Source organism: Camelus bactrianus, chromosome 20 (assembly GCF_048773025.1).
Source record: "Camelus bactrianus isolate YW-2024 breed Bactrian camel chromosome 20, ASM4877302v1, whole genome shotgun sequence".
Lineage (NCBI taxonomy): Eukaryota > Metazoa > Chordata > Mammalia > Artiodactyla > Camelidae > Camelus > Camelus bactrianus.
In genome coordinates this window covers 30,280,817-30,306,864 of record NC_133558.1, presented here as the reverse complement: position 1 = coordinate 30,306,864, position 26,048 = coordinate 30,280,817, and the positions used below count along the sequence as shown (strand labels likewise).

The following is a 26,048-nucleotide window of genomic DNA, read 5'->3' as shown; positions in this document are numbered from 1 at the left end:
GCCCATCAGTTTCTGTCAGTAAGAAAATGACCCAAAACAGAACAGGAAAATGTCTTTAATCCTATCGGAATCTATCTAAAAGATGTCACATTTGGAATGTGACCTAGGGTTACCTACAGTCACTACAATGAGCAGGACAATAGGCAACCAACTGGTTAGGGAGAACTGCTGACAATTAGCAGTATCTTCTGATGCATGTCTGTGGAGTTTCTTGGAGGTATAAACTCAAGAGAGCTTCTTCGATCTACATAAGAAAAACTGATAATTTTGCTGTTTGTTTCCAGGGCAAAAAAAAAAGTGTGTATTTCAAACTAAACTGTTTTGTTCTTACAGAATCAAACAGAATCATAAGGAAATTTCTCCTAACTTTTTTTTTGCTAATTTTAATTTTTTTTTTTAATTTTTAAAATTCCAGTATGCCAAGCTGATCACAAGACAGCTTTGTGTATTCAAGCAGCCACGGACTTTGGAATGTGCAGAAATTAGGTTCACGTTCTGAGACTTCTATTTCCTAGCTGTGTGATCTTGGGTTAATTACTCAGTGACTCTGGATCTCAATTTCCTCATCTGTAAAAGGGGGTCAGGGAGGAGCAGTATCGGAATCACAGGAGCGTGGGGAATGCGTGAGGAAACCGTGACCAGAGGGCCGGCACAGGAGGCGCTCGGAAAGTATTCATTTTTATCTTTAAAAAAAACTCTTGGTGGCACAGGAATAGTTCCATGGCTAAAACATATCTAAACTGGAGTTCATACATTTGGAACAGGTTTAATTTTTTATGTATTTAGTTTTACTTCTTTAGGTGGGAGGTAATTAGGCCTATTTATTTATTTTATTTTTAGAGGAGGTCCCGGGGATTGAACCCAGGACTTTGTGCCTGCTAAGCATGTGCTCTACCACTTGAGCTATCCCCCCTGGTTTCATTTTTAAATTATTTCCACATCACCTGATGGCCTCTGAAAATGAAAAGCTGTTTTCAAAAACTATAAATATACTTGAGTCCACTCAGGTTTAGCTCTAAAAATAAAAATGAGTATAACAAGGCATGGGGTTTTCTGAGATGATTGCTCTTTTAAAGCGTTTCAGGGTTTGTTTTTGTTTTTGTTTTTGTTTTTGTTTTTGTTTTTGTTTTGTACAAAGCCATTTAGTTGCAGCTAGTTCTTGTTTATTTGTTCAATTCAGAAACAATTTATTTAAAGAGTATCTAAATAGGACATACTTTTCTTGAGTCAGAATAATGAAATAAATCTGGATATTTATCTAATGTTTTACGTATCAACAGATATATATAAATTTCATCCAGTTCAATTTTAAGGAACAGGTACCTGAGTTTGCAATTTGAATAAAAGGGCTGTCCTGGAAACGGTTAACATAACTTTTTCCTTCAGAAATCTAAAGGCTACTTGATCATTAAAGTAATGAACTTTCGTGCTTTAAAACGTTCAAGGCTGAGATTGTATAGATTAGCAACAGTTCAAATCTGAGTGAATGGTCCTTGTTATATGTCTGATACTGATATACCTCCTTGCTTTAACCATTAATGTAGCTCACTATTTAGATAAGGGGTAAATGATCTTCAGATGGGAAAAGAGGCATTCTTTACGGCATCAGAGAGCAACCTCACAAAGGTAAGGCTTTCCCTCAAGCAATATTTTCAAGGGACAAAAGGGACAACAGCCACATAACTAAATGCGCTGGGCACAAGGGACTCAAATTTGGATTTGAGCTCTGATCTAACTTCACCAGATGACTTCCTGCATCTCCATTCCTCTTCTGTAACATGTCATGACCAGCAGGATAGGGCTCTCTGCCTAAAAATGGGGGGGGAAATATAGAGAAATCTAAAGAATGACTAAAACTATAGAAGTTTAGACACATCACAAAGGAATCAGGGAACTGAACTTGGATGGAAGACACAGCCTTTCAGCTGTTCTTGTGCTGGGAGGCAGCCAGGTCAGGGGGAGACGAGGGGGCTTTCTAAAGCAAAGATCCGAGTTGGAGTCTCAGCTCTGCTACTTGTGAGCTGGATGATCTCAGCAGTACTAGCTGGCTCTCTGAACTTCAGTTTCCTCGTCTGGGAAGTGAGGCAGCGTAACACGGTAACGTGAATGAAGCAAAGTGGTCACACGTGCTGGCTGGGCAGACAAGCCCATGCTTGACTCACAGCTCCCCACTATGCTGAGCAAGTCACTTACACTTTGCGGGCCTCAGTGACTCTCCTGGGAAGTGGGGATCATGATACTAGGGCTGTTGTGGGCATTACATGAACTAGGCCTTTATCTGGTGAATTACTGTGCACTCTTGGCACAAAATCAGTATACAATAAATAGAAGTGATTACTGCTGTCTGTAAAATGAGTATAATTATAACTACTACCATGTTTGTTCACAGAGCTAGGTGAGACAATATGGGTAAAAAGCACTTTGATAAGTGGAAAGCACTGTATGAGAAGGACAATTATTCTCCGTAGGAGCGCACCTCACACGGCCCAGGCCCTGCTGTGTGATGCGGGGCGTGTTTCTGATTTGCTGCTCATCTGTTAAGTGGGTGACTTAACACCACCTCAGAGAGTGTTGTATGGATTAAATAACATACAGTGAGCAGCAAATCATCATGATTACTCAAGAAAGGTAAAAATCTGACTGTAAACTACTCAGGGTGGCTGGCTTGTCTACAGTTATTCTTGAAGATTTCTAAGATCAGACTCAGCACAAATCATCAGTATAATGCCTGGCACACAGTAGGCGCTCAGGAAACAATCACTGAATGAACCTCCCAGGATGCCTGGAGTGAACAATGGAATTTTATAGTGAAGCAGTACACTTCCCTTTAGGCTACAAAAGAATTTGTATCAGTGAGGGTTGAGTGCTTACATAAACTTCCTGACTGCCAGAATATATACCAGAACATTCTATCAAAAGATAGTTTTCCTTTTAGTGGAGGTCCTTCCTGAAGATGTCCAAGATGAGCAAAAAGAACTTCTCTCTCTCCCTCCACAAGTGAGAAGGTCTCTGTTTTTTGTCTCTCAGGGCCAGCAGCCGGTACCCCTTTCAAGGTCACCATCCTAAGATCCTATGATAACAACCTATTTAAGGAGAGAGAGTTACTAAAAAAAATAAAACACAAGAACTGCCATATGGGGTTCACTAGATCTAGCCTAAGTAATTTTAAAAGGGAGCAGTAACAGTCTCCAAACACCCAGGCCTTCTCTAGTACCCTGCGGACAGGGCATCACCCATCCCAGCTCCACCATGTCTTGTCTGTGGGATCTTGGACAAATTACATGACCTATCTGACATCAAGGTTCCTAATGTGTGTATGGGGGATAAATAAGAAGACCTCCCTTGTAAGGTTGTTTTAAAGATTAAATGAGGTCATGTAGGAAGGAGCTTGGCAGATGGAAAGAAGCCAACAAATGTTCACCACTGTTAAAGCACCTGCTTTACTAAGCCTTCAATCTGCATTTAAGTTTCCAGCCTGTAACCTCTTATTCTAGCGGAGGACAATTTTTAGAAAGCTTCCTATAATTCTGAAATCCACTATTTGGAGACCATATGTGTGTTGGTGGCGTCTATACCCTTCACAATCATTTAACCTGAATCACATTCCTTTTTAGTCTTGGTGTCTCCCAGACTGAGAAATCCTAACCTGTTTAGTGTAGCTTCTAATACTGTGCACTTCAACTTTTTTCAAAGTTTTCCTGAAAAAGAAAAAAGACTATAAAATATCTTGACTTCCTAAATGCCCAATCACTAAGAAATGCGATCCTATCATAAATACATAATTATGGAGTATTTGCTTTGTTGTGGACAATTATTAACGCTTACAATAGAGAAAAGTCACCTTAACCTGATATTACAAACGATTTCTGAACTCAGCTTCCTGAAGAAACCTGAGACTTCTGAGCGTCACTCTGAATTTGGATGAGTCAGAGCAGGTGACATATTTTCAGGCACCACCAGTCAAGCCTGAGGTTACTAGTAGGGAAGAAGGAACCGAGGGCCAATCTCTGAGATAAACCTACTCGTTAACAACTAACAGACAAGAAACAGTCTTCATCTCAACTTCAGGACCCCCAGAGCTGGTATAATGCATTCCTTCACTCTGTCCGCGCAGAGTTAGAGTGAAACATTTTGTCTTTTTGAGTCTACAGAAACACGGAGGGAAGTATCGGGTCCTTCTCCTCCAATGTAAGTAAGAATATCCTTGATTTTTTGCGTCTCAGAGGACAGAGGTGCCAATAATAAGCCTTGATATTACACCCTGGGTGATCTGCAATTACCTATAAGCACCCACAAGTTTTCAGAAAGAAACTGAACTCTATGCCACAGAAATTTCCAAAAGACATGAAAACTGCTATTGAACTGCAAATATTTGTAGGGTGCTTTGAAAACTATGATTCATTATTTTTATAAGGCAACTTCAGAAACAGCATCAATACTGCTCTTATTACTATACTCTAGAAATTCAAAGCACTGATGTATATTTTTATGTAGATATAATTTAAAAGAAAACCTTAGGTGTTGGCTTTTTTTAAGGGCACATACTCTTTCATGCTTGAGAAATTGGAAATACTAAATAGCATGTGAGCATTTAATTAAGACTCCATCCCCATTTCTCCCCAAACTTCTCTTCTATCACCTAAAAAAAGGGGGAGTTTTAAAGGGAAGTCATAATCAAGTTTGACCTGTAACTTAAACTTGAGAAAGAAAATCAGGTCTTCCCTATACAACGGGCTGCTGGGCTCACAGCAGGCTGTAACTAGTCAAGATGCCCACAAGGGAGAGGAGAGAAAGAAGCAGAGGAGCAAGGGCAGGGCAGAGCTCCCGGCGCGCTAGAGAGGACTCCAGGGAGAAGGCATCCCCAGGCTCCCCGGGAACGCGCGCCAAGAACCACCACCAGGCTTCCAAGGTCAGGCTGGCACGTGGACACCTCAGACATACAGCTGCACGCTTCCAGAAGGAATTGTGGTGAGAGGAGACCCAGTCTAGCTACTAAGAGTTTGGGTTAAATAAAAAGGAACCAGTCATCTTACATAAGGAATCCCCATCAGCACTTGTTTCAACTGAGGCAACATCCACCACAGACACTATCACCCAAACTGCGTGGCATCCCTCACTCCATACAGCTTGCATGTTAATAAGATGCCGGAGAGGCACAGACTGCTGGGTGCAGCGGGCGCTCTGTGGTTGGTGGGGTCCGCCTCTGATACGGGATGGGAGCCTTGGACACATGTGCTTCCCCCCCTGCTAAACAGGGCTCAGGAGATGCTTGTTTAGAGCTTCCGACTTTGGAGGACACAAAAGCTTTCAGGGAAACAGTAAAATCAGACAATAGTGAGATATTTTGTTCAAAAAAAAATTAACAAGAAAGAGGGGAAATTGTTATTTGTATCTCCTTTGTTCCCAATTACTAAGTTTGTATTCACAACTTAAAAAACACACACACATACACACTTGTGCAATAAGCTTATAAGAAAATTAACTATTGAGTGGAAGATAGGATGTATTGTACAGCACGGGAAATACAGCCAATATTTGGTAATAGCTATAAATGGAAAGTAACCTCTAAAAACTATATAAAAAAACAAAAAAAATTTTTTAATTAAAAAATACAATAAAAAAACACTGGAAGTTCAGGGGCCACACACACTTTGCACTTTCTCTCCCAACTCACGAAGTTGAGGGCAAGGCGCTTAATTAGCTGTCCCTTTCTCACCCACAAAGTACCAACAGTCATTACTGCCACCTTAACACGGCTTTTGGGGGGGGGGAGAAGTTATACATGCTATTCTGGTGAGTCAGCAAATTACCCATTTTTACTGTGAAGAACAGCTTCTGTATGCCTGGGTGGCAGCGCCGTGTCTGAGGGACAGAGGAGAAACAAAAGATATTTCTTGCCCTGAAAAAGCTTACACAAGCAGCTAGAGAAAGTAAGACTAGAAGATAACCAACAATGAGTTTCACAACGTTCAAAGCACCCATCTGTGTTTTTGAAAGAGCTCTCTCAGGATAGATAAGAACCAAGGAGCACCATGTCAGTGCAGACATTACAGGATCTCCTTCTAGGGGGCTGTCCCTTCAGTGGAGGCTCCTTAAGAGACTGGCCACATCTGCTTTCCATTCTAGAAACCCCCAAACATAAAAGGACAGGAGGCAACATATCCAGGAGAGGCTCAAAGATTGATGCTGACTGGGGAAGAAGTGCTCACAGGTCTCAGGCCGCCCCTGCATCCGGCAACAACAGAGACAACCGCTTACTTACACCCACGGCCACGGGGAAAGCACGCTCTCTCCTCTGAGTTGGACCAGAGCTTCTGAAGTTCAATAACTGGTATGGGGAAAAGGAAGCAGCGCCGTGCATTTCTGAAAATGGTTCGTAAAGAGTCACGGGCTCGAAGAGGATCCAGACTTTCAAGTGACTGAAATGCTAAAGTTCACGTCTGCACACTTGAATTCGGAACACTTAGGGTCATGATAAGAGAGGAAGGAGAAGGCAGATGGCAAAGAACTGACTCTGGGAGAACAGGCTGAAGTCTTTTCCCAATAAAGAAGTTTGAGTGGGGAGAGCAGAGTGGGCAGAGAGCTTTATAAAAGCCTAGGGAAAGGCACACATGGAAACTCAGGAGCTGCCATTAACAGGTTCCCTTCGGTAAATGCTTTGGTCAAACACATATGTGGGTGTGAAAGAAAGGGCCGGCTTCCTAAGAACCACTCATAACAGGGCACACCCTGGATGTGGTGCTGAATTTCAGGCAGAGACAGGAGGAAACAAGCCAAAAGGGGCCAAGCCTGAACCAGCCCACAGACGGCCCTTCCTGCTTGCGGGGCGGGCAGGCTGCTGGGTCACGTCGCAGGACAACAGGCAGTGATTTCTGCCAAAGCTCAGTGTGTCCCCAGTGAGCACCTGCTGTACTGGGGGATCCCCAGGCACTCAGAGAGCCCTGCATGCCCCCCGTACCCCCATCTGCCTTGCCGCTCATCAGCGTTCCAAATATTTCTTGAGAAAACTGGCGTATTTAAAATGAACTGCGTAGAGTCTACAAGTTGAAGATTATCCCTCTCAATTGGGACCAGGGTCAAATAAAGTCAATAATCTTAATGGAAAGAGGCAGATTGACCATTTCCTGTCCTCAGCTCTTTCTGTCATATTACTGTCACTCACAGTGCAAATACACTCACATTCTAACGTCCATTAGTTCCCATTTCAAAACATTTACACTAAATGCTAAATGTTAAATTCTATGTCTTCCCTAATAACCCTTTTAACTAGACTGGATGTTTAGAACAAGCCTTCCCACTCATTTCTAATTCTCATGACGTTCTTAAAACAAACAGGCTCCTCCAAGTGCAGGGAGAGCCCTGGACTGGAGGCTCCAGCACTAACTGTGCAGTTCCTGCACCAATAATTCGCCTTCTCTGAGCATCAACTGCTTTCAGGTGTAAGGTGGGAAGGGATGGGTTCCTCTAAGATGCTTTCCTTCTATGAAATGCTGTGATTCTAACTACTCAGAAAACTGGGCTCCCTACCCCCAGTCTTTTCTGGAGACAGGAGTCACAACAGAAATGACTGAAGCTACATTGAGCTGATGGCAGGGTGGGAGGTGCTGGGAAAGGGAGCTGACAGGGAGGGGAGGGGCGGGGTGGGTGAGGCAAATGGCATGTCCCATCCCTGAGCATCTGGGCTCACATCAGCAGGGAAGACACCGAGGGCAGGATTTTGACCCCCCTTCCATCCTCACCAGGGACTTTCTCAAACTGACCAAGGTGGCTACCAGAAGCATTTGGCAGAAGACCAAGCCAACCGATGCACAGAGCTTGAGACTGAAATTTGAGGAAAAATAGCAGCAAACAGTCTAGATAAAACCGGATGCTATGCAGGGTGCCCCAGGCATGACAAGTTATATTTCAATACAAACAATGGGAGAAGAGGGACTTAGTAAATCTGAGGAGACAATAGCAGGGGAGAGAATGAGAAATGATGCTATAGCCTAAGACATCACATCCCCTAACAAAAAGTTAAAAGAAAAACTGGGAGGAAGTTAAGCTGTTAAGACAAGCTCTGAGAAGTGCCTTCTCAGTATCACCAACTTGGGGCTAGATGGAACTCATAATTGTCTTACAGAAAAAGAAGGCATTTTCTTATTTAAAAGAAAAAGCCTAACAGAAGAAACAAGAGGCTGTACCATACGTCACACCTAACCTGGCCTCAGCCTTGGCATGTCCCAGACCTCAGTGGTAAAGTCAGCGGAGGGAAGGGAACTAGACACAGACAGACAGGACCAGCATTTGAAAGACAGCTGAGATGTGGTGCTGACCAGGAAAAGTGACCTTAGTTCAAATCACAGCATTGAAGTGGGTGCAGTAAAGTCAAGTTCAGGCTATTCACATCCAGGGGGTCAGAATACAGCAGCTGGGGTGTTACAGAAGGTCCCCAGGCATGGTGATTCCTGCTGTCAGATGGATAATAGTATCCAATGCTCCCAGGCATTCATCCATCCATCCCTCCATTTATTCATTCAAAAAATATTTATGGAATGACTGCCCGGGTACTGTGCCAGGTACCGGGGACACTAATGGTGAATACAGAGTTTGCCCGCCCTCACAGAGCTTATAGTTTGGTAGGAGAAACTGACATTAATAACTAGTCACATAACTCTGACAGGTGCTAAAAGGGAGATGGACTTAGCATCGTAAGAATGTACAGTGTGGGACTCTAGCCGTGCCGGGGCCAAGGGAAGGCTTCTGTAATGACACGATGATTAAGCCAAGAACTGAAGGGCAAGTAGAAGTCCAGCAGGTAAGCAGGCGGGTGAAGAAGCTTTGGGCAGAGCGAGAAGCATGTATCAAGCTCCTGGGATGAAAGCAGTATGGTTTTTCTTGAGGATCTGAGACAGTCAGTGTGGTGGGATGACAGGCAAAAGGTTCAAACCAGAGTGAGACGAGACTGGAAAACAGGCAGGGAGGGTGCAGGCCATGCAGAACCTGCTGGGCCACACCGGAGGTGTTGGTCTTTACCCCAGGTGCAGTGGAAGGTCACTGGGGTGTTTTTCAGTACAGGGTGATGCAATCAGAAGTGCTTTTTTTTTTTTTTAAAATCTCCCACTGACAGCATCATAATAGAAACAGGGCAGAAGTCCAGCTCAGGACTCAGCACACAGAGAAGGGTGTGTAGGGAAAACAGCAGCTGAAATGGACGCACAGGTGGAGTCCAGGAGCTGCACTCAGAACCAGGAAGCAGCCTGAGGCACTCAGCTGCCTTCACACAGCGTCAGACCTGGGGCATGAGGCTCCCGAGATGCCCCAGCTGGATCAGATTGGCTCCGGGCACGCAAGGTGAGCCCGCGGTCAAGGGCCTTGGGCCTGCAGCTGTGATCTGGGCAGGCGCCACCTCATACCCTCTGGTTCAGGGGTAAAAGCCTGGACATCTGCACGTCTAGCGAGCCCCCTCAGTGATGTTGATATACGCCAAAGTTTGAGAACAATGGGTGTAATTTTTACTGATGACAGTTAGAAAGGAAAATTACCCAACACAACTTTGATTTAATCTTCCCTATCAAGAAGAACGATCTTCAAATACGAGCAGAACAAACATGCTTAAGAGGAAATTAAGGCCCAAGAGAGGTAAGGAGATAAGAAAGAGAGACCCACTGCTTTAAATGAACTCAAGTTTCTGCTCCGAGATGAATTATGCCCCACAATACGGCAAGAATGTGTAGAGACTGGAAGACAAAGGGCTTCTATTTGACAGAGCAGGGTCTGCAAGTTCTTCCTTACATTAAGGAAAATTTATCTCCTTGTAACTCCACTCACTCCTAATCTTAGCTTCGCTGCCTGGGATTCTTCTTCCATGTGACAGTTATTAAATTATTTGAGGACAATGCCTTTAAAGTTTGCTACACGGTAGACAGTGCTTTTACATTCTCCTACCCCATTTATCTTATCCAGAGAATGGCATTGCTATTTGTAAAATCTAAACTCCAACTAGTTTTTTGGAGCCATTGCTTGCAGTCCACTAAGAACACGGGGGTCACTTTCAATAGCCTGTGTACAATCGACATTTCACACACTTGATCCCCACAGTGGCTCTCAGAAAGCAGAATGGGTTCACTAAAAACTTGTTTCCTAGGATCGTGAGAGCAAGAGATTAGAAGAAAGTTCCTCTATTGTGTATCTTGACCTCAACAAGATATATGCCTTCCCTCTAATGGGAAGTAAAGATAGTTAAGAGGCCCACCAGAAAGTGGTCGTTGATACAGGTCATGGTTATGTCCAGCATCTTCAGCAGAGTCTTGAAGAATGAGAAGCAACCTTTCTATGCTTCAAGAGGAGACAAAGTTGTGAGGAACAGCCAAAACACTGGATGAAGAACCAGAACTATAAAAGATCCCTACAAGATGGAAAGAGGAGATAAAAGAGACATGATGAAACTGACAAAGGACAAAAGGACAGGGTTGCACTTGGTCAACTCCAAGACAGGACGGGGGAAGCCTGCCCTAAGAGCAGAATTCTTCGTGGACTGCAAGCCACAGTGTGATGGGATGGCAAAAAGTTAACACAACCTTGGGCTGTATGAACAGAGTACTAGCGGACTCCTACTGCCCTGGTCAGACAGAGGTAGAGGATTGTGTTTTCTCGGGGTGGTGTCATGCTGGAGCACTGGAGAAGACAGGGCCAGGTGTGGGGCCTCCATCTGTCACAAGGGGACTGGTTAAAGAATGGCCAAGAACTCCCATCTACGCTCAACCTTTCCGTAAGACACCTACTTCCCTATTTCCCCAGCTCCTTCATCCTAACCCTTCCATGTGGCTGCTGCTCATTCTCCAAGGTCCCGAGATGAGCCACCTCCTCTTCAGAAGTTCTTCCACCTCTACCCTAAGCTCCAAACCTCCAGAACACTCCCCTACATTGGTAAGCAGCTCAATATCTTCCTTGTTTCCCTGACTTGTACCGAGTCCTACCGAGTCCTGTAGAAGCTGTCTTTCCCACTGACAATCCATCACGCCAGGGCCAGCTCCCATTCACAAACTGCAACCACTGCAGGAGAGAACCATGCACCTGTGCTGACTGGCTCTTCCCAGTATTTCTGTTCTCACCTGAGTCCTCAGTGATGCTCAACCAAAGTTATTTTCCTCTCCCACCACTCACCTTGGTGACTGCCCCAAAGGTGTACTATTCTTCTTAGCCCTTTTCCCTACACCCTTACCCCTCCCCACCCAAAACCACCTTCAGATCTCACCTTCCTGGGCCAATTTCTAATTTCAGTCCTGAGAGTTCTAGAACCTAAGTTTTATTATTAGCTGGATGGAGTTCACAATACTGACTCTTCTGAGGAATCTGTCCTTTAAAGACTGTTCCAACCAATTGGTTTTAAACAGTCAAAAAAGCAAGTCCTTATCAAAATAAACAAAGCCCCAGAAAGAATCTGATGGACTTAACTGGGAATAGTGCCAAACAACTTTATTCCTGGAATACTTCTGCATATATTAAAATGAAAAAAAAAAGGAATGAAAATACTTTTTAAACTGATAACATCTGTAATATATTGTTGTTGCTATTAATACCCCATAGTACAATATACACCAACTCTCTGTTTGAAGCCCTGGGTGCCCATCTACAATTAAACATCAAAATACACCACCAGAGCATCCGTTTCATCAAACTGCAGGCCTGACTCGCCCCTCTCCTGGGTTTGCCCCAGAGGTTAAATATTTCATTCAGAGTAGACATTTACTCTGATCCATCTGCTAAGAGTCTGTTACAAAAGGTAAAAAGGGGTGAGAAAGGTTCCCAGGCAACTAGCGAAGGAGGAAGACATGCATACATGTGTGTACACATATATACATATGATATGCATGTATGTAAAGCTCAAACTAAATGTGAAACTAACAAGAGAAAGATGATGCTTTGGAAAAGAATGAGAGAAAGAAACCTGGAAGACTTCCTCTGGGCAGAGTCCTTAAGTCAGGCTAGAAATGGACAGTCTTGGAGAAGGGCGAAGTGAGGCATTATGTAGGAGATGGAGATCTTTATCACAATTAGACATTAACTCTGCGTCTTCTATTCCAGATAGGAGGAAATTACAAAGATGAGATTTAGGAACTCAAGAAATTGATTTTTCTTGGAACATGACCCCTCCTGCATTTCTCTAAAAGCATAATAAAGCCAGAGCATCTTCAGTTAATAAGAGAATTCCAACTGACAGAAGTCCAGTGACCTTGAAGGGGCTCATCCGTGGATGCTGCCAGCAATTGCGGCAACAACATGGCCTGCTGATGGCCAGGCCTTCATGGGGTCGTACTGAGCTTTACCCTTCAAAGCCAGCATGGTCTGGACCCGAACTCTGCTCTTCCTTATAAGGTGGCTGCCAGAGTCAAGGAGATGTGAAATTGTGTTCATACCCAGCACTTGTGCTGTTTCTTTCAGAAGGACTATAACCAGCAACCTCCTCCAAAGAGATTTCCTACTCACAGGTATGTAGGGAGCAGCACATCTTCTTGGCTATCCTCCCCAAAGGATCTCAAGGGAAGAAGACAAGATGTTGCAGTGACTTCAGAAATGAAAACCACCACCAAAGTAGAAGTACTTCCAACCACCTGCCTTTGAGGGTGCCTTTGACTTCAGTTCCTTAGGACATAGGATGCCTATGGGTGCGTAGGACCAAGCAGGAGACCTCGTTTGACTACGCCTCTACCCCTACAATTCTTCACACACTGATGGCCCCCAGTTAGGCTTCCTGCTCAGTGACAGTCATTGTGCCCCTTGTGGGTTCATCCTCTCTCACACTCAAGCCACTTCACTTCCTAACTCTACTCCCACTAAAGAATCGCATGGCCACTCAGTGTTTGAATAGGACAGTCATTTGAGACACCTATCACAGCTGTGCTCCCCTATTTCTGAAAGGCTTTTGCTAGTAAATGTTTCAGGGCAAGCACGGAGGATTGAGGGCTCAGACATCCAAACACAGACACAGCGGAAGCTCAACTGGCCGAGATCCTCCTGATGCTTAAGGGGGCATGTGTGCCTCCGGGACACAGGGTCAGACTGGAGCTGGGCGGGGACGACTTCCCTTCAGTCACGGTGACTGCAGAGAAGCTTGTCCTCGTGCTACATGACGCCTGCCAAGTTGTTTTTCAAGACAGCCCTAGAAAGGTGACCTTGAACAGAGGCTCATAGAACTGTCATGTGTTCATCAAAAACAATTATGTTGCATTTTAAAACATAATTCAAGGGGGAGAGTACAGCTCAGGGGTGGAGCAAGTGCTTAGCATGCACAAGGTCCTGGGTTCGACCCCCAGTACCTCCATTAAAAATTAAGTAAGCAAATAAATAAAATCTCTCCCCCCATAAATAAATTAATTAAAACTGCCACTTTAAAAAATTAAAAATAAATAAATAAACCATAATTCTGATGCTCCTAATGCATCCCTTTGATGAATGTATCATCACTGAGGGTCCTAAATAATATCCAGCGGAGAAAGAAAAAGAAATAGGTCCCCTAGGTCCCTGAGATTGTCAGCAACAGGCCAGACTCAACAGCCACGAGGCTGGCTGCCCGCTAAGGGTCTGGAACTCACAGTCAACTGCACTAGCTCAACAGGACTTCTGCAAGCCATCTCTTGAAGGGTCCACTTCCTCCATCCGTAAAATACGTACTTTTCAGAACTGTTTTAAGGCTTTAATAAGAACTTTATGTAAAACTAGTTTGTAAATGGTGAAGGGCTACACAGATGAAAGTCATTGGGTGCTGACATGGGAGGAAGCTGGGCCAGGTTAGAAGTACACTTCAGCCTCCCAAGGGTGCAGGGTGGTTAGGAGCGTAGGACCCTCCAGCCATGTAGATCTAGCCTTAATTCCTGTATTTATGACTCACTAGTTGTCAGCAGGACCTTGAGCAAGTTATTCAGCCCCTCTGTCCCCTGGTTTTCACAATAATGCCACCCACCTCATAGAGCTGTCGTGGGAAATGCGTACGTCAGCCTCATCAGAACATCACACAGTCAGTAAGTGGCAGCTCACAGTAATCCAGCCAAATAGGTACTGGAAAAATAACAGGGCGAGGATAACACCAGGCCACACTTCCTGAAGAAGCCAACAACCAAATTCCTTCATCACCAAACCAGAAGTCACCAAGCAACAGGCACAGCAGAAGACGCCAAGACCAAAAGAACATGGCCCTAGATTTTGAAAGTTCAAAGTCTGATGGAGAAGACAGAGGTGTACACAAAATAATTGTCACTACGTGCCACGGTGGTGTGGGAGCCTTAGACTCAGCTTGGGTGGGTGGGAAGAGGCCTTACGGAGGTGCCAGCGCTTGATCTGAGTTCTGAAGGAAGAGGAGAAGCGTGACCATCCTGAATTCCCTCCTGGGCGACAGCAGCAGCTTCCTGAATGATAGGCCTGCTCCTGTCACTGCCCCCTTACCATCCACGCTTCCCACAGCAGCCAGAGTGAGTTCTTACGAACATGGAGATTAGAAGGGGCAAGGGCTGGGGAGGGATAAATTAGGAGTTTGGGATTAACAGATATACATTACTACGTACAAGATCAATAAACAAGGACCCACTGTAGAGCACAGGGAACTATATTCAATTTCTTGTAATAATCTATAATGGAAAAGAATCTGAAAAGAATATATGTATATATGTATATGTGTAACTGAATTGCTTTGCTGGACACCTGAAACTAACATGGTAAATTAACTATACCTCAATAAAAAACAAAATTTTAAAAAAAACATAAAAATTAGGTGATGTCATTCTCCTGCTTCACATCCTTTGATAGCACCCACTACCACCAGAACAAAACCCCGCTGCTCACCAGGGCCTGGGAGACTCTCTGTAATAGAGCCCCCGCCTGCTCCCCTAGTTCACCCCACTCTCCCCGCCCTGCCCCTGCCATCCCCTGAGCACACCACACTCAATGCTCCCTGACAGCCTTTGCCTGACTTTCCTGCTGTTCCTCACAGGCTCTCAAACCTCTTCAAAGAGCCCTGTCCCAGCTTCCCACAAGATTAGTTTCTTCCCTCCCTGTCCTGCTCTCTCTCTCATTACCCTAATTCATCTTCCCAAAGCTTTTATGATCTGAAATTCTCTTGTGTGTATGTTTACTGACCCAGTCCCCGACTACAGGTCACTAAAAAGTCAGCCTCTTGTGAGCAGAAACTGTAACTATCTGGTTTACTTCCACGAATGCCCGGCAGACAGTAAGCACTTGGTAAATATTTTTTGAGGGAATGAATAACAGAATAGCAGAACGGCCACCCCAAAGGTTAGATGAATTTCCCAATCAATCTACCAAGGGCCTGAGTCAGCTTCTTTTTTTTAGATGCCGCTCACCCATCCACAGAGCATCAGGTTCAAAACAGTGAGTATTGAGAGCGATATCTCCTCCCATAGTATCTCTGCTCCGCTGCTACCTCCACATTCTGAATCAGAAGAAGTGGACATTTGTGACAGACTAGGTGCTTCCCGACGCCCAGAGACAGGCAACAGATGTCTGAAAGACAAAAAGGAGCTACAGGAAGCTGTGGGGAGGTCTTTGGCCCTTGAGGCATAAAGACCATAGGCCATTAAAGACTTGGACGGGGGACACGTCAGAGCAGCACCGCGAAGAAGCCGGCCCCCCGCACGGCCAGGCCCTTCGGCCCTAGGAACTGTGAGAGACACTCATATGAAACACTAAATGCTGATGACTTTCTCAGTTTATGATTCCTAATTTCATCTCGCTCTTCTGGGAGTTTGACTTGCTTTCTGTGCTGGCAAGCGGGCAGATCCAGCAGTGACCGTGTACCTGTGATCATGACCTACAGTTTTGAGGTGAGCACTTGAGATAAGAGAGCCAAGCCAATGAGATGTCACCGGGCCCTTTCTGTTACAAATACTTTCATCCAAAGGATTACGTGAACTAAAATGCAGGTGTGGCATATTGCAAAGAAGTTGCAAAACCTGTGATAGGCAAGGCTCACAAGGAGAATTTAAATGTCATCATGCGAAAATGTTAGCTCCTAAACTGAAATGGAACCAAAAGGTTTAGCCGTGTCAGTGTAATACTGAAGTGTGATTTCCGCTGTTACCGCTCACCGCAAGGGAGCAACGTCTCCCTGGGAGAGGAAATCTGAAAGAACGGTTAACACTAACATGGTATGAAGATCTAGCCCTGCCTGCAACAACCTCTTCTCATCTAAACTCTCATTCATTCAACATCTTTTACTTTTCTTTTTTTTTTAATTGAAGTCTAGTTGATTCACAATGTTGTGTCAGTTTCAGGTATACAGCAAAGTGATTCAGGTATTCATATACATGTATATGTATTCTTTTTCATATTCTTTTCCATGATAGGTTATTACAAGATATTGAATATAGTTCCCTGTGCTAGACAGTAGGTCCTTCATTGTTTACTTATTTTATATGTAGTAGTGTGTATATGTTAATCCCAAACTCCTAATTTATCCCTCCCCTCCCTGCCTCAACCCCTTACCCCTTTGGTAACCATAGTTTGTGTTCTATGTCTGTGAGTCTATATATTGAGAATTTAATGAGATGCTAGCTACCACTGTGCTAGGCACAAAAGAAAATAAATCCCCTGAATAACTCTGTCAAAGAATTTATAATCTAGCAGTGTGGGGTGGGGACAAAAGCAGATACACAGAAGGTATTAAATAAGGCAATCTCTACTAAAGCTTAGAGGATGGAGAGGCATTTCCAAGGTTCCAAGACTCTTTCCTGAGGAAGATAACAATGACCTTGAAGGATGGAAGGATGGGTGGGTCTTATCGACAGAAAGAGGCCAGAGTAGATAGACCAGCCTAAGTGACAGGGAACAGAGAGAAGACGTATGCATTATGGTCTGGGGCACAGGCTGCGGTCATGCAAGGGCTGGGGAACATAACTCTCTTCAGTTAGACTCTAACTCAAGGACAGAGCTTTTCTGCTCTCCCCTGCTTTCCCTCAGACCCAGTTCTCTACGTGGGGTCCACTCTAAATCATATGTATTAAATAAATAAGAAAGTAAATCCAGGGAGAAAAAAAAAAGAAATCCATCCAATTCGCTTTGAAGTTGCTGCTACTCTGGGTGTTCTTGGGTTCTCAGGTGCAGAACTCTGCACATCCTTGGTTCTGGGTAGACACTTGTGTTATCTCACTGACAACATAGGGGCATTTAAAGAAAGTGCACGTGGCCAAGAGTGGGGAGGCGCAGGACTAACGTGTGTGCGAATCTGCAAAGTTGGAAAAAGCTGTTGGGCCCAATACCTTGCGGATGTTGGAGGGGAAAAGAAAAGAGAGAGAGAGAGAAGACTGATCTATAAATCAATTCTACTGCTGTCATAATGGCTAAACGGAGAGCTAATATTCTTGTTACATAATTCCAGAAAGTTATCAGAATCCAGAAATAAACTCATTTTATATTTTCTCTTTTAGGAGTATATCCAGTAAATATTTAAATATTGTTTTTAAACGATCGTGATGGAACTGCAGCATGGGACTGTGTAAGGCAAACCACACTGCACAAGGAATCCAGAGACCGCGTTCTGCTCTGTCACTCACTTGCTGCGGAACTGCAGGCAGGGAGCCTGACCTTCCGAGCCTCCGGTGGGAGCAGATCTTGGGGCGGGGCTGCTGCTCAAATGTGGGTCCTCCTCACAACTTTCACCAGCCTTTCGGGTAATGACACCTATGGGCCCTTCAGATGCTAAAGTGCCCTCTGGCTCTATTTTACAATGTCATCTTTAGGTCTGAGGACAAAGCCTTGAGAAAAGCATCTTCTTACGTGAATCTAGGAACACACAGGTTCCGAAGGCCATTTTAAAGGTTTTAGTCATTGGCAAAAAATAATTCATGCCTAAGGATTCAACTATAGAAATCAAACATTTGAAGAACCCAGGGGCTGCCAAAACATAGAACATATATTTCTCTTGTATTTATCTTACTAGTTACCATAAGACCCTTACAAATCTTATATTCACACACACACACACACACATATAAATATATACACAAATGCTTCTATACACACAGAGTCTAAAGATTACTACGAAGACAAAAGCACAGCTATTATGAGCCTTGATCAATGATCTAAAGCCCACACTTAGACTACTATGTATAAAATATATAAGCTACAGGATATATTGCATAGCACAGGGAACACAACAAATACTTTATGATAACTATAAATGGAGTATAATCTATAAAAATTTTTGAATCACTGTGTTGTATACCTGAAACTAATATGACACTGTCAATCAACTGTATCTCAATTAAAAAAAAAAAAATTAAGTCCACTACTTTAAATGCCATTGAACCTACAGCTACAAGCTTCAAATTCACAAGTTAGTGTGACTTTCACCCTTGCGTTTTTAGGAAGGACACATGTCTAGTGAGCACATTAACCTGATTCCTACATTTCAACATTTGGAGGTTTATTTAAATCTAACATATGGCTGTTCTTCACAGAGTTCCAAGGTTTTCCCCTTATGCACATATCTGGTTCTCTTCAGTGTTTAGATGTTTAATTTTTATAATTCTATATTATTTAAAAAAATATATACTCAGGCATACCCATATATTCAGACTAATACACATGTACCCACAGAAACCTAAGTTAATATCCAAGAAGACATACACCTGAGTGGGCAGGAGAGAAGAAAAGGTAGGTCATTTCATTTATAGACAGTTATGTTTATAAACCATTAAGGACACTCAAAACCTAACCACCATAGGAAAAAAAAAAACCCAACCTTGAGAAAAGGTCCACGTTGAGAGTTTACTGTACATTTTGTTTTGAGTTATTTTCCCTCTGGTCTAGCCCCTCTGCCAACAATAGCAACTGGATGACATGTGAGTTCCTTTCGGCTCTCAATACTTGCGATCTGCAAATTGAAGAGCTATGATGATTAGCACACTCTCTTGTCACCATGACATAAAAGCAATCAGACTAGTCCTATAGTAAGATCTATTTATGCCCAAGTGGGGCAGAGGAAAAAAAAAAAAGAGTTGGGAGTCTTAACGCACCAAATGTGAATGATTAGTCTGTAATGCAAGGCTGATATTCTTTTTTAAGAAGAAGGGTGAAGCCAGCAGCACGCTAGAATGCAAAAAGAGAAATGTCGCGGGAGGAACAGGAGCTAAATGTGAATCAGAAGGGAATTCTGTCTGCCCGATGAGCCACTCGCTGGCCCGGCCTTATAACCACCAATCAAGGTTTCCTGTTAGCCCTGGGCAATTTTTAAACAAACTTAATGAAATAGTTATACATGTAATAAATTTAAGCCCAAATCTGAGACGGTAACACTAATTTTTTTAATAGTGAGGGTGTGATGTTATCCCCTGCACCACCTGGACACGATATAGAAACTTACAACAAACATTCTCCCAGAGAGCGTGGTATTACCATTTCACCAGTGTGCGGACCGCCATCGCTACAGAGGACAGCATCAGCAGAAACTTCCCCCAAATTTTATCCCCAAATTATTGAATATTGGAATTTGTTGTTCATTTAAAAAAAAAAAAAAAGAAGAAGGTCAACATCTTCAAGTGTCGATTCTTTCATCATAAGCCATTTCCCAGCTCCAGGAGTTTTGCAGTGAACACATCTCATCTCTTAGCCCCTCACCCCCAGGCTGCCAGAGTCTGTGCAAGTGAAACCTATGAGTCTGTCTTACCTGTAATCTGACTCTGTCCTTGTGGATTAAAAGGACTTGGTGCAGAGTTCAGGGAGGGCCGTGGGTTCTGAGGCGGGACACCTACTCTCATACTGGGATGAGGAATGCGCCCTAAATCACTGAGGCGGTCAGAGAACAAACTAGGTTTAGAGTCATCAAGCTTCTGTCTGTGCCCTGGAAACAGCAAATCATAAAATAAAAGCATATTAATTAGCTGAACAATTGACCATGCTAAATAGATACGTGAACATACATACGGGGGGTGGGGTAGTTAAGCCAAGGAATTTTCAATATTGATATTTACAGTGAAGTGTCTGTATAATGCCTTCCCTTTCAAATGGCTTTATAAGTATCACCTGGTGACAAGCATCCCTGGTTCTGTTCTATGAATGGAGAGCTGAGGGGCCCAGTGGGTGACTCAGAGCCAAGCATCATTGGTGGGGCCAGGACGCTGGAGCCCACAGGGACACTCTGGACACCCCCTCTGGCCTCTCAGTGAGGATGGAAAGGGTGAAGGAACATGTCCCAGGGTGTGTTTGCTCATTTCATGGAGGAGGAAGCCTCCACTGGACGTTCAGAGTCCGTTCATGGGACACACATGGCGCCAGACTTGGGGCAGAAACAAACACATTTGTCAAAGGGGCATTTCACGATGACCACATGTGACTGTTTCTTTCTTATGTTACAACGGTACCTTACTGAGACTCTTTTCAAAAAAATTAAAACTCAAATTGAGAACTCCTTTAAGAGGAAAACAACAGAAATACAGGCAAGGAAATTCAAATCCTCAAGAGGAACATGGTTATTTTGTGATACCCTAAAGCCTGAAAGCACCTAATAGACTATGTTAAATCAGAGAGGATGCTTTTTTATTTTAAATATAGTACTGGGATTCTGTCAGAGAAACTGAAAAATACCCTTTGGGTTACCATGTGAATGTAAGAACCTATTATCCAAACAAAACAAAACAAAAAGAAACCACTCGGTCTCTCTTCTAGTTTCTTCAAGTGTAAAATCCAAGGAGATTCTAGATATTGAAAAAATATGCAAATTGAAATATAACTGAGGGACTAAAACTTTTAAAATATCCTCAAATCACTCTTAGCAAAGGGTCTGGTGGTATTGCCTTGGTGCTGGGGTAACAGAAAGACACCTGAATCTTGGTGTGACGTGAGATGGGTGTATTCCAGCAGAGTGGTGCTGTGGGGGACAGGCAGTGACGCCTGCCTACTGCCCAGTCAGAAATGTACTGCAGATTCCTCATTCCGTGGTCTGTACTGGTGAAGCCTTAGTATGTTGCCCCAACATTTTAGTAAAATGTTAAGCAACTGAAGCTGATTCAAAGAAGAGCCATTTAAGATGATGGCAGAATAGGAATCTGCCCTCTGAAGAAAAATTAAGGGCATCCACAGTATTATCCGTAACAGGAGAAAATCCTGCAGGAGGATTACTAAGAGCCTTCTAGAATGGACATGTATGTCCTACAAGCGACAAGAACACCTCATCTCCCACTTAGGTACGCGACAGGAGGAATGTATCAGGACAGGGTTAAGCTGAACATTAGAATTTCCCAACTATAAGCTGTCTTCCTAAGACAAATTCCTTATTTTATTTGCCCCTAAATGTATTTTCCTGTCTCCTTTTTCATTGCCTACCCAGCCCAAAGAAAACAGACAGGAAGCCAAGGCTTGGTAACATGAGTGTAGCTGTCTCCACAGCCAAACAAGTTCCAACTGGGCCCACTAACTCAAATGCACCCACCACCTTATTTCCTGCCAGTGTCATTGCAGGGCATGTGCTGTAACGGGGGTCTAAGACGTGGAGAAAAATGATCAGAGGAAAACTGGGGAAACTTCCTGTTTGTTCATGGTTGTTTTCCACACCATTTACGACTTTTTATTGAGATTCCAAATAGATTTGAGAAATCTAAAGAACCTGTAGAGATGACCCAAAACAGCTCCTAGGCCCCAGCAAGTCAGGTGCTCATAGATGAACTGACCAAGGCCTGCAGAGATAAAACAACTAGCTCGTGGGCTCAGCTCTTGACTAGCCAGGCCTGGACCAGGATGCTGCTGGACCAGGATGCTGTCCGAGTCTTCCTGGACTGGGCTTTCCACTCATCCTGTGGCACAGATGCTGGCATGCCCGCTTCTCTCCTCTTCCTCACCCAGCTACTGTGGGGGACTCGCCTGAGTGAGGCCCCTGAGGACCAAGCCCTGGGAGGTGTCAGGCTGGTTTTCAAGGCAGAAAGAAGCAGCAGCAAGGATTCAATTGCCAAGTTAACAGCTCATCCCAGTACCCTGAACAAACTTCCATCAATCCATCTTGCTGTGTCTTACGAGTTTCATGAGTACTTGACACAGTACTTGTCACACTGAGATCTACCAATTCTGTTCCTACACATACCGAAAAAAAAAAAAAAAGCACTGGTGTGGTGTTGATACAGCTGTAAATATTAACAAGAAAGCTTATGGAATGGTCCCTGGAAATTATTTTTTAATAGGCCATATTTTTGGAATGGCAGACTCCCTGAGGGCTGAGGGGAGAGCTGCATGATTTTGCGTGGTTCCTTTATATCCTGGGACTTCCTGTGGGCCATGGGTCATGAGAAAACTTAATAAGCCTAGCCTCTGCTTTCTACAGCCCTTTCATTAGGTTTTCATGGAGATCGTCTAAGATGTGAACTCAGAATATGGATGTGTGTCTTCTCTAAGTCCGGTGCCACAGGGCAGTAATCGGAGGTCATAGGCAAGAATAAAGGCCTTGGAGGAGCACTGATGTGGGTGAGAAATTTAACAGCAGGTGAAATTCTAAAAGCCTCAATGACCTTTTGGAAATGATCTTCAAAGACTGGCTACCAAGCATCTACAGACATCCTCCAGTAACTCAGGGAACATCTCTCTGCAGCTGCATACACACAAAAAACATACGTGTTTTCCCTTGTAGAACGGCTGCTCCTTCACCACCACCACTGCAACCACAACAAAATCCTTAAGGCAGAATGAAGAGCAAAAGCCCAACGGGGTCTTCATCTTTCATCCGTGACGAATACCTGCCACCACTAAACCACATCAGAGTAACACGCGGATGATGGGCTGAAAGAAGATGTACTTCAATCCTCAGCACCCGAGCGCTCCCTTCAGAAACGGAGAACTCAGAAGACAAAGGGCACGCTGACTTAAATCAAGGACATGGGGCTCTGCCCTGGGACAGGGAGAAGGAGATCTCATCTAAAGGGCCAAAGAGCAGATCTTCCAAGCAGGAGAAAGCAATAAAGAATGGAGAATTGCTGTGTGTTACCTAAGACTAGTAAATGCTCGGTGCTGGGTCTTCCTTTCCAGCTGCACTGCCTGCCTTGAGCTATGGCTCTTCCACCATCACAGGATAAAAATATTCTCTAGGGAGAAATGCAAATCAAAACTACAATGAAGTATCACCTCACACTGGTCAGAACGGCCATCACTTAAAAAGTCCACAAATGATAAATGCTGGAGAGGGTGTGGAGAAAAGGGAACCCTCCAACACTGTTGGTGGGAATGCAAATTGGTGTAGCCGTTATGGAGAACAGTATGGAGATTCCTTAGAAAGCTAAAAATAGACTTACCCTATGATCCAGCAATCCCACTCCCAGGCATATATCCGGAGGGAACTCTAACTCGCAAAGACACACGTACCCCAATGTTCACAGGAGCACTATCAACAACAGCCAAGACATAGAAACAACCTAAAAATCCATCGACAGATGACTGGATAAAGAAGATGTGGTATATATATACAATGGAACACTACTCGGCCATAAAAAAGAATGAAATAGTGCCATTTGCAGCAACATGAATGGACCTAGAGATTATCATACTAAGTGAAGTAAGTCAGACAGAGAAAGGCAAATATCATATTTAACATATGTGGAATCTAAAAGAATGATACAAATGAACTTATTTACAAAACAGAAAGAGACTCAGACACAGAAAACAAATTTATGTTTACCAAAGGAGATAGGGGGTAGGAGAGGGATAAATTAGGAGTTTGGGATTTACAGATACAAACTACTATATATAAAATAGATAAACAATAAGGTCCTACTATATAACACAAAGGAACTATAGCTAATATTTTTGTAATAACCTATAATGAAAAAGAATATATATGTATATAACTGAATCACTATGCTGTACACCTGAAATTAACACAACATTGTAAATCAACTCTACTTCAATTAAAAAAAAAATTCTCTAGGGAGCTTTGAAAAACATGGATGTCCATCAGCTCAATTAAATCAGAATCTCTGGAAGAAGTTCCTGGGGAAAGTCATTTTTAAAAGCTCACCACGTAACCCAATGTGCAGCTGAGGTAGAGAAACACAGCCCAAGCTGAGCTCCCAGCCCCACACACTGGATGCCACCTACTGACACCAATTTGTCCCCACTGCTAGGGTGAGCCTTGACCTCTGTCTTGAGTGTCAGGTTCTGTGTCCCACTGCCTACCTGACTCTCCCTTGGGATGACACAAAGGTATCTTAAATGCAGCAATATTTAAGACAAGAGTTCTTGATTCATCTCTCCAAAAAACCCTGTTCCTCCTTAAGAGTCCCCCATCTCAGTAAGTGGCAGCAGCCAATCAGTCCCTTCAGCCCCAAACCTTGACACTTTCCTTGATTTCCCCTCATCACTCACTCCCCACCGTTAATCCATTACCAAATCTTGTCATTTCCATCTTGAAAGTCTATCTCAAATCTTTTCAGTCCTTTAATTTCCACCAACAAAACCCGAGTCCAGGGCCCCATCGTCCCTCTCTGGGCATCTGCCACTGTATCCTTTTCGTGTCCCACACCAGGACCTTTCCAAACTCCAGAAATGCTTTCCCCCAATTCTCTGTATAGCCCACTCTTTCTCATCCCTTAGATCTCGGAGTGAACACCCCCTCCCACAAGAGGTGCCTGCCTACTGCACCCAGAGTAGGGTGCCTCCCTACAAGCACATCCTGTTTATTTCCCCAAGGGCCATTACCACCATGCGTCATTCTCTAACGCATCCCGGTGTCTCCCCTGCAAGACTGTGTGTCCCATGAAAATGAGTGCTTTGGCTTGTTGACGGCTGGATCCTCACAACCTAGTTCAGTGCCTGCCATACAGTAGGTGCTCAATAAATAAATAATGAATGAATGAATGGTCTCCTCTTTCAGACAGATGTCTTGCTTGAGAGAAAATATCCTGGCCAAGGTTCTCCTCTTACAACACTGCCTTTCCCCAAAAAACTCTTCCCTTCTTATTTGGCAGTCTCTTGAATCCAGTGGGCAAAGCCCTTTTTTAGAGACCAGCCTTCATTGGTGCTTCCTAAGAAATTTCTCTGAAACACATTCATTTAAGTGAAAGTTTGCTTGCCTGCCTTCTGAAAAAGCCCCATTTGCTCTCACCATAAATCTTAAGCACAGCTGTAAGTCATCCAGAATCACAGAGCTGAAAAGGACAACAAAAATCATTTCAACTCTGAATTTTTGAGCAGTATACTCTTTAGTGGATGAGGACGGCGAGAGGGGAAGTGGTTTGCCAAAGTCACAGGTTAGTTAGTGGCAGGATGAGAACCCAGGTCTTCTTTTTTTTGTCTCTCTCTTATTTAAATAACAATTTAAACTTTATTCATGGGAATTTTAGACAATTTAGAAAATAAAAGCAATTATAAAGAAGAAAATAAGAACTACTTTTAAGCCCAATTATCCAGAGGTAAGCATTATTAATATTATGCATTAATAATATCAATGTAATTTTAACCATAGTAAGTACTTACTCTGTACCAATCTCTGTTCTCTATTACATTTCTATAATTTAGAACAGATAATATATATAATCATTTTTATTCCAGTTTTATTGAGATATAATTGATAGACAGCCCTGTATAAGTTTAAAGTGAATGGCATAATGATTTGATTTACATACATCATGAAGTGATTATCACAGTAAGTTTAATAAACTGATTGGCTTATAGAACCCAGGTCTTCTGACTGCTGGTCCAGGGCACTTTACCATCCCATGGCCAAACAGCTTATTTTATTTTATTTTTTACATTTTTTTATTGAGTTATAGTCATTTTACAATGTTGTGTCAATTTCCAGTGTAGAGCACAATTTTTCAGTTATACGTGAACATACATATATTCATTGCTGCATTCTTTTTCACCGTGAGCTACCATAAGATCCTGTATATATTTCCCTGTGCTATATAGTATAATCCTGTTCATCTATTCTACATATGCCTGTCAGTATCTACAGATTTCAAACTCCCAGTTTGTCCCTTCCACCCCTCTCCCCCTTGGCAACCACAAGTTTGTATTCTATGTCTGTGAGTCTGTTTCTCAAACAGCTTATTTTAGATTAAAACAGCAGATCATCAGTCATT

The 26,048-nt window shown here is 43.4% G+C and overlaps 1 protein-coding gene across 3 annotated transcripts in view; it reads right to left on the bottom strand.

The window, feature by feature from the left end:
• Positions 1-26,048, bottom strand: part of RUNX2 (RUNX family transcription factor 2) — a 206,134-nt gene that overhangs the window by 36,580 nt on the left and 143,506 nt on the right. For all 3 annotated transcript variants that reach the window (XM_074348839.1, XM_074348840.1, XM_074348841.1), the window contains one exon: positions 19,658-19,831. In XM_074348839.1, coding sequence (XP_074204940.1) covers positions 19,658-19,831 — 174 coding nt within the window. The remainder of the gene's footprint in view (positions 1-19,657; positions 19,832-26,048) is intronic.